Source organism: Gymnoscopelus braueri, assembly GCF_963280865.1.
Source record: "Gymnoscopelus braueri genome assembly, chromosome: 20".
In the NCBI taxonomy this organism is placed as follows: domain Eukaryota; kingdom Metazoa; phylum Chordata; class Actinopteri; order Myctophiformes; family Myctophidae; genus Gymnoscopelus; species Gymnoscopelus braueri.
In genome coordinates, this window is record NC_137622.1 from 35,026,076 (window position 1) to 35,040,905 (window position 14,830).

The 14,830-nt window shown below is 41.0% G+C and overlaps 1 protein-coding gene across 1 annotated transcript in view; it reads right to left on the reverse strand.

Annotated features, from left to right (window-relative positions):
* LOC308075835 (ATP-binding cassette sub-family C member 5) overlaps nucleotides 1-14,830 on the reverse strand; it is a 69,490-nt gene that overhangs the window by 33,555 nt on the left and 21,105 nt on the right. Inside the window, 8 exon segments of the mRNA XM_080415811.1 lie at nucleotides 262-334; nucleotides 1,116-1,240; nucleotides 1,794-1,865; nucleotides 4,166-4,420; nucleotides 4,422-4,577; nucleotides 6,956-7,063; nucleotides 8,117-8,265; nucleotides 13,472-13,619. Coding sequence (XP_080271937.1) covers nucleotides 262-334; nucleotides 1,116-1,240; nucleotides 1,794-1,865; nucleotides 4,166-4,420; nucleotides 4,422-4,577; nucleotides 6,956-7,063; nucleotides 8,117-8,265; nucleotides 13,472-13,619 — 1,086 coding nt within the window.

Genomic DNA, 14,830 nt, shown 5'->3' on the forward strand with positions numbered 1-14,830 from the left:
CCGCTGGAAGGAAGAAACGACGCTCAGCTCACTTTTAGCAGCTCAGCTGACGATTCTAAAATTCTCGCACGCCTGAATCTCCTGTATACTCATCATCTTTTTGCCTTGTTTTTTTGTTTCTCATTGTAAAACTTGAATGTAAGCTGTACTAACTAACAGCACAGCTAACCGCATACTGTGCAGCAAAGTGTTTGCTCCACAAAAACAACAACAACAACAACAACAACAACCCCACTGACATGCAGATTAGCCTCAGGGTACCTCAGTCATGTCTCCGTACGGCAGCTCTGCCAGATCAGGGACGAGACAGCAGGCCTCCAGCACAGCATTGTATCTGTGGGGATGGAAAGAAGTAAGGGACGTCGACTTTAATCAATTAAGACCGGGAACGCATCTGTGTGTCATTCTTAGATTTCATAGCGCGGCACCGCTATTCTTCTGCCTACACATACGTCATGTCCTAGTAAGAGCGAATAGTAGAAGGGGATCAACGTCACGTGATGCCTTTGTTTAGCCCCAAAGAAACATCAGCTGTTCCAAAATCGGGCCAAACAAAGGTGCTTATTGGTCAAAAACCCGGATGGTGTGTCTCAAAGAATGAGCTTGTAGATCTTTTTTTGTTGTTGAAAAATCTATCTTTTTTTGCAAATCTTTGAATATATATATTTTTTAAAGCAAACATTTTTGACCAAAATCTTTGCTTCTGGGGGTTCTACAAATGTCTTCTTCAAATGTCTTCTAAAAAACAATTTTATGAAAAAGATTATGCTGCTATAAATATCAGTGGTTCTTAAACTTTTTTCATGTCAAGGACCACCCAAAATGTTGTTCCAGGGACCCCCAGATGCAAAGATTTGAGTTACAAATGTTCATTTAAAAAAATTATATATTCATAGATTTGCCCATATTTTCACGGGAAAAAAAAGCAGATCTACAAGCTCATAGCGCGGCACTCTGTGCAGTGCTATGAGCTTGTATATCTGCTATTTTTGAATAGCCCAAAGTATCAAATAATGGTTAAAGTGGTTACACAGATGCCTTCACGGTCTTAATGGGTTAATGAGGCGACAACACTGCCTCAACAACACTAAAACCTAATGCTGAGCTCATCTTACTTGTCTTGGTCGTGCTTTCGACCAAACACGATGTTCTCTCTCAGGGAGTTGTTGAGGATCCAAGCCTGCTGGGAGACGTAGGCAAACGTGCCGCCGGCCGCTACGCTTCCCTCCAGCAGGGTCATCTATGGGACGGAGGGAGGGAGAAAGTTAGACGGAGAGAGAGAGACGCTGAGAGCAGAACTACACTAGTCTTTCTTTTCTATTCTTGATATCTTCAAATCGGCAAGGAGTGAGGACAAGGCCCTTCAACACAGAATAAAGCCTTATTTATGCTTCTTTGCTTGCCACTAGAGGTGTGCATTGACACTGCCCTCACAATTCAATTCGATTACGATTCGCCGATACGATTTGACATTTGTGAATCGATTCATAATCGTCCATGTCCGCATTGTGATTAATCTATGTATGGATTATTGTTGACACCAATACTTGCCACAAATAAATAATGATTCATTCTGATTGATTTCAGATTTTCTACGTTTGCTGCTCGTTTTTTTCAGGTTCTTTTGATCACCAGGTTTCCGAGAGCCAGAGGGAGAAAGGATGGACTACAGCAGAACAAATAAAAGCCCAATTTATACTTTGTTGTTGTTGGCTGAAAAATAACCGATTTCATTTTCTAAATCCCTTTAGAGAGACAAAAGTAAAGTACGCATTGCGTGCATGGAATCTCACCTGTCCCAGCAGGGCAGACAGAAGGGAGCTCTTTCCACTTCCCACACTTCCACAGATCCCAACCAGCGTTCCCTGTGCAAAGGAGAGGAAACCCCAAGGGAGTCAGAAGAGAGTGAGACAGAACCGGTGTTCTGCCTTGGGTGCCAATTGTCTTTGGGTGCACACTGGCACCCAATTGCCATTGGGTGCCAGTGTCTCATTGGGCACTGGGCAGTGGTGGAAAAAGTACTACTCACAACTAAAAGTATCAATACTGCAATGTAGAAATACTCTGTTACAAGTAAATGTCCGGAATTCAAAGATTTTACTTGAGTAAAAGTACAAAAGTATTGCTATTAAAATGTACTTAACTCATTCAGTGCCCAGTTTATTTATGGAATTTTGTCTCTGAGTGCCACAGCTAAAATTCATTGTAAAAAAAAAAGTGCTTAGGAGCCGAGATACAGCCTTTTTCAGTAAGAAGTTAAACAAAGAGTGAATGGAGCAACAAATCTTCAAATCATCATATCTTGGGTTCTGAACATGTTTTAGACATCCAGTGGCACTCGGGGCTTATATGCCACTGGACGTTTTAGACGTCCAGTGGCACTGAATGAGTACGAAAAGTAAAAGTACTCATTACGCAGAATTTCACAATGTTCAAAATGTATAAAAACTTTTTTTTTATAATAGCCGATCTACAAGCTCACTGAGCTTGTAGATCTCTATTCAAATGGCTGAAGTGGTTACTGTGTTTTGTAACAATGATCAAAATCTACAAAGTAACTAGTAACTTTTTAAAAGTTACTAGTTAGTAACTAGTTAGTAAAGTTGTCCAATAATTGTAGTGGAGTAAAAGTACAATATCTGCCTCTGAGATGTAGTGGAGTAGAAGTAAAAGTATAGAAAATTGGAAATACTCAAGTAAAGTAAAAAACAAATATCTCAAAATTGTACTCAAGTCCAGCGCTTGAGTAAATGTAGTTACTTTACGCCACTGTTGTTGGGACTGTGTTGTACAGTATGTGCAGGGTTTCATTTGCTGAGGGGGGGGGGGGGGTCCATGCATCTGCTTTTAATATCCTCTCCTCTGGTCATTACCTTTTATTACCGGTGGGGATACGTTTTATCCTTTGCTTCTGGTCAGACTTAATTAAATACACACATTTGCTTATGGGAAATGTAGACCGTCTGATGTGCTTTTTTTTGTATATAATGATCTGATTAGATTAATTTGATTTGACTTTATTGTCCCCTTAACTCATATAGTGCCAATGACGTCTTTTGACGGCCGTTTTCAGTGTGCCATTAGTGCCAATGACGTCTTTTGACGTCTCCTTAAAAAAATATTTTTTTTTAAATAAAATTTTTAATTTTATTTTTATTTTTTTGGTTATTTTTTTTTCTTTTGAATCTCAAAGGAACTAGGAGAAAACGATTTTCAAAAAGTTAATTCTCCATCCACTTCAATGTTAAAATGTAAACGGAGAAAAAAAAATCTCCGTTTGACCCAAAATGCCTTTGGCATATGGATCAACTAGCTTGAAATAAGCCTGGCAGTGAATGAGTTAAGAGACATTTGTCCTCTGCATTTAACCCATTAAGACCGGGAACGCATCTGTGTCATTTTAACATTTCTTTGGCTATTAAAAAAATAGCAGATCTACAAGCTCATAGCGTGGCACCGAGTGCCGCGCTATGAGCTTGTAGATCTGCTATTTTTTTGAAAAATCACGGAACATTTGTGCAAATCTTTGAATATATATATATATACGTTTTAAAGCGAACATTTTTAAAACTCCGATCTGTGCTTCTGGGGGGGGTCCCTGGAACAACACATTTTGAGATGGGGGTCCGCGGCCCAAATACATATCATTTTGGGAGGTCCTTGCCATGGAAAAGTTTGAGAACCACTGATACAACATACGTTTTTCAGAAAACTGTTAGGATTTAGAAGACATCTGTAGAATCCCCCAGAAGCAAAGATTTGAGTTACAAATGTTTGCTTTAAAAAAAAATATATATATATATATATTCAAAGATTTGCACTAATTTCCACCCACAAATCTAAAATAGCAGCTATGAGCTTGTAGATCTGCTATTTTTGAATAGCCAAAGAAATCAAAAAATGATCTAAATGGGTTAACAAACCCTAAAGGAGCAGTGCACAGTCATTTGAACACATGAGATTTCCACCCGACAGAGATGAATTGCAGAATCGGCCTCAGATCTTACTGGGTTAGAAATATAACAATTTCAAAATGTAAAAGCTTTTGTCAAAATGTGTTTTGATTTTGTCAAAAAAGAAAATTATTATATTATTATATCATTTATAATGTAACCCCCCCCCCCCCCCCCCCCTCTGCTTTATTTTACAAATCAAACTCATATACCCTCTTGATGCGCAGGTCGACGCGGTGCAGCGTCTTGTGCAGCGGCGGCCTCATGCTCTGCGTGGAGGAGATGGTGCTCTGTGGGCTCTCCTGCTCCATGTTGGTGAGCAGGCTCTGCCCGTTGGGCCCGTCGTCGGCGCCGCCGCTGCCCTTGGCCTCCTCCTCCGTGGTGATGTACAGGCTGAGCTTCTCCCTGCGCAGCACCCGCCTCATGCCCCCGCCCGTCTTCTTCTTCTTGGGCGGCGGATTGGCTTTCGCGGCCCCCCCCCCCCGCCGCCGCCGCCGGAGGAGGAGGAGGAGGAGGAGGGCGGGACTTCTGCCACGCCAGCGTGGCGTCCCGAAACTCCAAGGCGTTGCGAGGGTCCTCCATTTTGGCCGCGACCACCTCGCGGTCGTCCATCATGAAGAGCCTCTGCGGAGACACGGGCATAATAACTTTCCAGGTAATGGAAAAACTACGACTTGAAATATTTCAGAAATGGCTAAAATAGTAGATCTACGCAGATCACAACGCCTCGCAATGCAACGCCTTGTGAGCTTGTAGATCAGCTATGTTAGCTAGTAAAGCTACTTTTGGGGCAACACTCTTGTATGGCCAGAGCCAGCCCAGCCAATAGGCAGAGTAGGCAATTGCCTAGGGCGCCATTAGGCTGGGGGGGGCACCCACTAAGCCAAGATTTTTTTTTATTTATATATTTTTTTTAGAATAGAAAAATATATTTACTAAGCTATTCGTAAATAGTGCCTAAATAAAGTGACTAAAGGCGGTTGTGCGTATTTTCGATAAGCACAAACGGACGTGCGTACCAACTGGCGTGTAAATCTCTGATATGTGTGTATCACCCGTCTACCTCATTTTTGCCAGACCCAGGGGGTCGGCCTACATGAGGCTTTGTCTGTCCCCCTTTCGTCCATACATGGGCATAAAAGGGACCGGTCTGTCCCTTTCGTCCATACATGGGCATAAAAGGGACCGGTCTGTCCCTTTCGTCCATACATGGGCATAAAAGGGACCGGTCTGTCCCTTTCGTCCATACATGGGCATAAAAGGGACCGGTCTGTCCCTTTCGTCCATACATGGGCATAAAAGGGACCGGTCTGTCCCTTTCGTCCATACATGGGCATAAAAGGGACCGGTCTGTCCCTTTCGTCCATACATGGGCATAAAAGGGACCGGTCTGTCCCTTTCGTCCATACATGGGCATAAAAGAGGTTTGTAGGTGTGTTACGTACTAGGAATTTATTCTGGATCTGGCAGAACCAGGCCTCCTGGTCTTGTTGCCAGACCCAAGGGGTCGGCCTACATGAGGCTTTGTCCCTATTTCGTCCATACATGGGCATAAAAGAGGGTTCAAGTTTCGTCCCCCATAGTGATGGAGCTCACTTTAAAAAAATGGATTTTTTGAAGTGCATAATCCTATTTATAGGTTATTAATGTCATCATGTGTCTCGCTAGCCAATCACAGTGCTGAATAGAGTCAGCCAATTTCGTCCCCCTTTCGTCCATACATGGGCATAAAAGGAAAAGGAATTTATTCTGGGTCTGGCAGAACCAGGTCTCCTGGTCTTGTTGTCTATAATATATATCTGTCTATAATGGATATTATATTGTTACGTCCCCGTCTAGGGGGAAAAGGAAAGCAACATAAAGTGGGAGTGAAACCCGTTTTTATTTAGAACTTAATATATATTTACATGAACTTAAATAGACTTTAACGTGCGTGTGCGTGTGTGGGCGGGGGTGATGGCCTCCATAAGATGAATCTGAGGGCGGAACACACCACGTGTTGCATGATGAACTATATTTAAAAACATCAAGAGGCTTGATATGTTTGACCTTTCAGATCGGTTTCAATGTGCAATTAACTGCATTGTTAGAAGGATGCATTCCAGATAATTTAAGGAGTGCTGCATTCATACCTAGATAAGTGCAGAAACCGGTTTATTAATGTCATGGTACAGCAAAGTATAACGTGACACGAACATGTCATACAGGGCACCAAATTCCTCAGGGCCAGCGCTCTGTATGACAAAGTAAGGCATTAACCCATTAAGACCAGGAACGCGTCTGTGTCATTTTAGATTTGTTTGGCTATTCAGGAATAGCAGATCTACCGAGTGCCGCGCTACGATCTTGTAGATCTGCTATTTATTTTTTTATCGTGAAAATTTGTGAAATCTTTGAATATATATATTTTTGAAGCGAACAACTGAAATCTTTGCTTCTGGGGGTCCCTGGAACAAAATATTTTGAAATGGGGGTCCGTGGCCAAATACATATCATTTTGGGGGTCCTTGACATGAAAGAGTTTGAGAACCACTGATATTATAGCAACAATTTTGTAGAATCGGACTCAGGTCTTAATGGGTTAATTTACGAAAAAAACATATCAAGTTGAAATATGGAGATACAAGGTTTCTGCCTGACAGCAACGTTATGCATAGGAGAAGGGTGTGTGAGCACACACACACACACACACACACACACACACACACACACACACACACACACACACACACACACACACACACACACACACACACACACACACACACACACACACACACACACACACACACACACACACACACACACACACACAGCCAAGCGGTATGCAGGGAGTGCTCTGCGCCGACCTTGGCAGAAAGGAGGCTTGCTGACTTGGCTGTGGCTGCATGACTCAGCAGAAAAAAACGTCCCACACTAACATGTGACCTTTACCGTGTACCCAAAACGTCAGCTACACGCTGGAAACGACCGTATCAGCACTCGATCTGCTCTGGTCCTACCTGAAACCTCTTGACCGCCACCGCGCCTTCGGCCAGCGCCCTGACCGACAAAGGTGTGATCTTGAGGGCAAAGGTCATGGAGTTGAAAACTGCGACCACGGTGAAAGCCTGCGATGGAGTCAGAAAAACATGAATATATAATTATAACACAGGATATACAGTAGATATGAGAGCAAGCCAGATAAACAACTTAAACCCTCTATAGACAGTGGCGTAACTGAGGGGCAGCAAGTGATGCGGTGCGGGGGGGCCACCAGCAGGGGGGGCCCCGCCTGCGCTGATACAAATATTTTTACAGCAAAAAAAAAGAAAAAAGTTGATTTATATTGGTCAAATAGAACCGAATTAGACCCGAATTAGACCGAATTAGACCCAAATTAGACCGAATTAGACCCAAATTAGACCCGAAATTTTACGCGCGTACGTGGGCCTCACGTGAAACTCCCGCGGGGAGGCCCCGCGATTCTGCGTTAAGCCACTGTCTATAGACTACTTAGTAAAACGGACCCGAGTTGCAAGCTGTACTTGGACTATGCTCTTTTTTCATTCTACACCAAATCTTTTCGCCAAATAACAGCAGATCTACAAGCTTGTGAGCTTGTAGATCTGCTGTTTTTGGTGAACATTCACCCCAGAATAAGGATGCTGGGGTTTAAATAATGAACCACTTAGACCAGTGGTTCTCAAACTTTTTCATGTCAAGGACCCCCAAAATGATATGTATTTGGCCACGGACCCCCATCTCAAATATCTTGTTCCAGGGACCCCCAGAAGCAAAGATTTGAGTTAAAAATGTTCGCTTTAAAGAATATATATTCAAAGGTTTGCACGCATTTTCAAAATGTTTCAAAAATAGCAGATCTACAAGCAGATCTACGAGCTTGTAGATCTGCTATTTTTGAATAGCCAAAGTATAAAAGGTTAAAGTGGTTCAAATTATTGTGATGCTATATTAACACATTTAGCTGGGGGGACCCCCTGGAATGCCCTCAAAGACCCCTGGGGGTCCCCGGACCCCACTTTGAGAACCAATGACTTAAGCCACATATACTTCGCCACACGACAGATTAAACTAAACACTGGGGTTGAGAGAGACATACAGGTGACATGCTGACTTAGTTCCATGAAACGGCTTTGTATAAAAACATAAATATGAAATACCTGAGCTGCAGTGAGGTCATAGCCCATGGCCATGTGTAAGGTGAAGGTGCACACACTGGCTATCACCACGACAACGGGAGCCACGCCTACTGTGAGGCTCTGGACCACACCGGCCTTCTCCAGTATACCTTTCTCTTCTGAACGCACCTCTGGAGGAGAGACAGACAGGAACGGGGAGAGACAGACAGGAACAGGGAGAGACAGACAGGAGAGAAGGGGAAAGCGTGATTGGCATGGGAAAGAATCAGAGTCGCACACTCAGGTTTCACCTGTTTTTTAACCCATTAAGGTTTTAACCCACTGAGGCAGATTACTACAAATGCCTTTTAAATCAGTAGTTCTCAAACTACTGAACGAAGTGACGCGCTGTGAGCTTGCATATCTGCTCTTTTTGAATAGCCAACGCAAAGATCTAAAATGACACAGATGCTTTCCCAGTTTTAATGGGTTACATTTTACCACCGTTTTGGCAAGGACTGCCTTCCTCAAGCGTGATTGGAAAAAAATAATTACCCTAACAATGCACCCAAAACACCTTTTAAAGCTGCATTGTTCGATACCTGGCCCTTAGAAAATAACAAGGAGAATTACGCAACAAGCCCTTTGTGTTTCAAAACAAAGGCTTGCTTACCCTCCACCGTGACACCTCTCTAGAGACCTACTTGGCCGTTGTTTGACTTTTTGACGACGTTGTTATCTGCAATTATGATTGCCTTTTTTGAATAAGGCTTAACGTGGTTAAATAACATTTAACACTTACTTGTTTGGTTATTCATTGTATAATTAGATTTAAATGTTATTTTCCTATATTGAAGTTTAATATATATTCAATTTATATGATCTATGAAAAGGTTATTTCAGTTCATTTGTTTGCTCATAAGCTAAATGTTCTCGGTTAGAAACTTTAATCAAATCTACGTTTTTCAAATTAATTTTCAAGATTTTGCAATTTGTACAAAGTATTGCACAAAACTACAGCAATCTCTGGTCTAAAGGTGCGTTCACACGGGCAGCTAAAGAGATACAGGCTACCATTCATTTTCAATGGAAGCCAGCGACATGAAGATACAAAGATACATCCGACGTTTGTAGCTGTAGCTCTATAGCGACAAAGATACAAAGCTACAAATTCAAGTTGAACTGGGTTCAACTTCCAGATACAAAGATACAAAACTGTAGCTCCGATGTGCTCCCAGATACAAAGCAACACAGCGACAAAGATGCTGTGTATTTTTGTATCTTAGTATCTCTTTATCTGCCCGTGTGAACGCACCATAAGACTCTCCAAAACTGGGATAGGTATTGGGACCAAAAAATCTGGCATGGGTCGGAGTCTACACCCCTCCCCGCCTCCCCATCCTTTGTCGATCAAAAAGGCTTCACACACAATACAACAAAACAGACTACACTACACAGCATTCAAAGTGAGACAAATCAAACAACTTAAGCTACTATCGGCAGGCAGACCGCTTCAATTAGGCTTTTTGGAGCAGATTTTAAAGCGGGAGGCGTCAAGCTTTTCCAACTAATGCTGGCAAGCGTTCAGTGGCAGGAGCCCCGAGTCTTAGGAAGAGCTTAGAGATGGACTTTGACAACATTCTGTACAAAGACAGCGAAAACAAACACAATGGCTGGCCACTGCCCACCACCACAAGCACACACTGATCAGTGGCATTACAGGCTTAGCCCCCCAGGCAACGGGCACATGCGCGCGCGTGCGTGCATGTATCTGCGCACGATTTTGGCGGATTTTGGTACTTTTTTCCCCGTTTTTTTTAAACTTTATTTAGTTTTTTTTAGGGTTAGGGGTAGTAAGGGTTATAGATATATAATAATAAATAAAAATAAAAAAAATATTGGTTGCTTTGGATAGAACGTTGGTGGCTATAGCCACCGAAGCCCCCGCCTAACGACGCCCCTGCCTCAATGAATGAAACCTTCATAGAGTACATATCATGTTCATAGCCAGACTGATAAATCGGTTGTTTGGCCGATATATCGCCCATTATTTGACTTTTCCCGTCACATTGCAATGCGACGCGTCAAAATGATGATCGATTATGTTGAGCTTGCACGTAGATTATGATTAAATGACATTTTATCTATCAAAAATGTATTTGTTTGCTTATAGGTTTCTCAAAAACACATTTTAATCAAATAATATTTTTTTAAATTTATATAGTGAAGGAGGCATGAGCTCGGCTCTGGGCTCTCGCTAGGCTGGCAGAGGGAGTGTAGCACCCAGGATTACTTAGACAATTGGCACTGGCTGAAACAAAATGGAGTTGCAAAATCGTGGGATAAAAATGTAAGTAAAAAAAAAATTGACTTTCAGGATTTTTTACTTTTTGTTTTACAAACATGTGGGTCAAAACATGGGTGATTGGTGTTTTAGGACTCTCCGAAATCGGCATTGGACCCCCAAATCCGCTCAGGCTCTATGTGTTCAGGCCTTGTGATTTTCAAGACCGTTGCACAATGTAGCTTTAAGTGGTTCTGTAAGCATTCCCCACTTCTCCTCAAGCAGCAACAGCCTTAGAGCCACCATCAACAAACACACAGTGGACAGAAATAGCAGCAAGTGGCTCCCGGGAAGGCCCCATACATGGTGTGAACTGGCTTGTGTTGTAAAGTAACTAAGTACATTTACTCAAGTACTGTACTTAAGTACAATTTTGAAGTATTTTTTACTTTACTGGAGTACAAATATTGTACTTTTACTCCACTACAATTATTTGAAAACTTTAGTTACCATTTACTTTGCAGATTTTGATTATTATTACAAAACATACGGTTACTTTACTGTATATACTTCAGCTATTTGAAAATAGCTGATCTACAAGCTCACAACACGTCGTGATCTGACACGTTGTGAGTTTGCAGATCTGCTATTTTCAAAAGATTTATATACATTCTGAAAACTCGTGAATTTGTACATTCTGCGTAATGAGTAATTTTACTTGTGTTACTTTAAGTATATTTTGATGCCAAATTACTTTTGTTAGTATAGTATAGTTGATCCCTATTTGGGGAATTTCATTATGGGTGAAAATCTTGTTTGCCTATTAACCCATTAAGACCTGAAGAAGCATCTGTGTCACATTTTCATTTGAGCTAAAAAGCATTATTTCACACTTTGGCTATTCAAAAATAGCAGATCTACAAGCTCGTAGCGCGAGCTACGAGCTTGTAGTTATTCGTATATTTTTTTCGGAATACTGTTGGGATTTAGAAGACATTTTGTAACATGACATGTTGTGCAACAAAGTAGAAAATACAGCTAAAGTAGTCAATCGATTTGTTGATATTAAACGCCTCGATTAATCGAAAAAGTAATCGTCAGAATAATCGCTTAAGAAAATACTCCATAGTTGCAGCCCTATAGTCCCAAATACATTGTGCTGCTGGCTGCATTGTTCACTGGACCAAACAATCAATGCATCGTATTATTCACCCCAAGGCAGCAATGTCCTTGAACTATCTGACTCCTTCCTATAACACGTTTCCAATATAATACAAGGCCGCCTTTGAACGCTACGTGCAATAATTGCTTGGATGCCGGCGCACTAAAGTCTCACAGGCCAATCAATCAACACGGGTATAATATTGTCATCTATGAGCAATTAACCTATTGAGACCGGGAAAGCATCTGTGTCATTTTTTGATTTCTTTGGCAATTAAAATATTGCAGATCTACAAGACCTCCGATCTGCAATTTTTTTAAATCTTTGAATATTTATTTTTTTAAACGAACATTTTAAACTTTTTGGCCATTCAAAAATAGCAGATATACAAGCTCATAGCGAGTCACTTAGTGCCGCGCTGCAAGCTTGTACATCTGCTATTTTGTAACTTTAAAAAAAAAATCTTGTAAGTATGCTATTGAACTACTGATTTAGAAGACATTTGTAGAATCTGCCTCAGGTCTTAATGGGTTAAAACAAGTTAATTGAAGGGAGAGGCACTGTGTAACTCTCCAGAGTTGCTGGACCTTAAAGATGAACGATCAATTAATTATCACAATAATTGGTAATCACGGAACTGTGGTGTAATGAGCCCCACCTGGCTAATTTCAAACATGTTTAAAAAGTGGAAAATGTCTCCGTGCGGGAAGGCTTAACCAGTGAGAGATAATGAAAATGGATTTAGGGTCAGGGGGGGGTGCATTGTCGGCTCACTCCGGGGATAAGTCTAATTTTCATGTGATAAACTGATGATTTAGCACTAAATTGCTGCAGTGACAGGAGGTCCAAACTAAGCAGACCCTCAAGTCAGAGGATGCAGTCAATGGAGAATTTAACCGTTTAAGACCGGGAACGCATCTGTGTGTCATTTTAAGATTTCTCTGGCTTGTAATTTGGCTTTAGTTAGTGATTTAGAAAATAAATAAATAGCAGATCTGCAAGCTCATGAGCATTGTAGATCTTTGAAAAAAAAAAAATCTTGAAAATGTGTGCAAATCTTTGAATATATATATATACATTTTTAACATTTTCTTTTGCTTCTTTATAGAAAATAAATAAATAGCAGATCTGCAAGCTCATGAGCATTGTAGATCTTTGAAAAAAAAAAAATCTTGAAAATGTGTGCAAATCTTTGAATATATATATACATTTTTAACATTTTCTTTTGCTTCTTTATAGAAAATAAATAAATAGCAGATCTGCAAGCTCATGAGCATTGTAGATCTTTGAAAAAAAAAGAATCTTGAAAATGTGTGCAAATCTTTGAATATATATATACATTTTTAACATTTTCTTTTGCTTCTGGGGGTCCCTGGAACAAAAAAACTTTGAGATGGGGGGGGTCCGCAGACAAATACATATAATTTTGGGGGTCCTTGACATGAAAAAGTTTGAGAAACACTGATATTGTAGATTTTTTTTTTTTTTAAACTGTTAGATTTTAAACTGTTAAGACATTTGTAGAATCTCCAGAAGCAAAGATTTGAGTTAAAAATGTTCGCTTTAAAAAACATATTCAAAGATTTGAAAAATAGCAGATCTACAAGCTCGTGGCGCGGCACTCGGTGCCGCGCCACGAGCTTGTATATCTGCTATTTTTGAATAGCCCAAAGTATAAAATAATGGTTATAGAGCTAAAGAAAATCTATAATGACACAGTATTCATTCATTCCCGGATTGAATGGGTTAATAATAAAAAGCGCTAATAAAAAGCGGCATGACTGCATGGGTTCCCGGATAGGCCCAGGCCGCTAACCACCAACATAACAGGAAACGAGCGTTATGTGTCACTGACTGTCTGTGTGTCATGATGATATTATTGCTGACTCTGAGTCACCGGGCCTTGGCAGCAGACACACACACACACACACACACACACAGCACTGCTCACTGTGGATGTTGTGAGCGAAGGCGTCCTCCCAGCAGTACATCTTGATGAACTTTATGCACCCCAGGATCTCGTTCATCAGCCTCACGCGCCGGTCGGTCACCGTCACGCACTTTTTGCGGAAATACGCCGTCAGCCGCGAAGCAAGCATCTGTGTCCAGACGAGAAGGAGGGGAAAAAAAGAGGGGAATGATGACACAGAAGAAAATTAAGTGTCTGCCTGGTTGGTGGGCAGTGGTGGAAAAAGTACTCAAATGTTTTAAGTAAAAGTATCAATACTGCAATGTAGAAGTACTCTATTACAACTAAAAGTCCGGAATTCAAAATTGACTTGAGTCAAAGTACAAAAGTATTGGCATCAATATCTACTTAAAGTACCAAAAGTAAAAGTACTGAAATGTTTGAAAATAGCAGATCTACAAGCTCACAACGCGTCGCGATGTGACGCGTTGTGACTCGTTGTGAGCTTGTAGATCGGCTATTTTCAAATAGCATAGGTATAAAATAGGGCTAAAGTGGTTAATGTCTGTTTTATAATATCTGCAAAGTAACTAGTAACTAAACTTTTCAAACAATTGTAGTTGAGTAAAAGTACAATTTTTGCCTCTGAGATGTGGTGGAGTAGAAGTAAAAGTATTGGAAATTGGAAATGCTCAAACAAAGTACAAATACCTCAAAACTTTACTTAAGTACATTACTTAAGTAAATGTACTTTCCACCACTGCTGGTGGGGAAATGAGAGCAGATGCAGTGAGATCAGCTAATCTGTTTCTGGCCTGCCCAGGAGGGAGGGATAAATGCCTTTCTCGTCAATACCAAGGTCTCTTGACTCTCTCACACAACACCCTGCCTGGCTGATTCTGAGCGGTATTTAAAAAGGAGCCCGAGATTGATTGCCTCTAAAACTCAGATATGTTTTCTTTTCAGACAGTTCAAAATAATACGGAGATTTGCAGACAAAAAGAGAGAAAGGAACGCATCTGTTTGGCATTTGGTGCTTTTTGATACAAATGGGTGACAAAAATTGATTTGCAAAAGAGGGAAGAGACCAAGGCACTCTTGTGGATTTTATTTAAAAGCCTTTCATAGTCTGGCTAATGCACGGCAACAATGCCTTCATCAGGGTTGACTAGTGCGAAGATTTGTAGTCAAAGGCAAAAGTAGTTGAAGGCAAAACATGACTGTTTTGATCAACATTCTAAACATTCTACCTTTCCTAATTGCAAAGTTATAACTATGAATATAAAGCGCATAAACAAATGCTACGTAAGTTTCTCTGGTAATTGATGATAAACGTGACAGTTTGTGCTGTAATCGCCGTCGCGGGTATACAGGTTGACTAGTAGTCAGAAGGTCACAGGC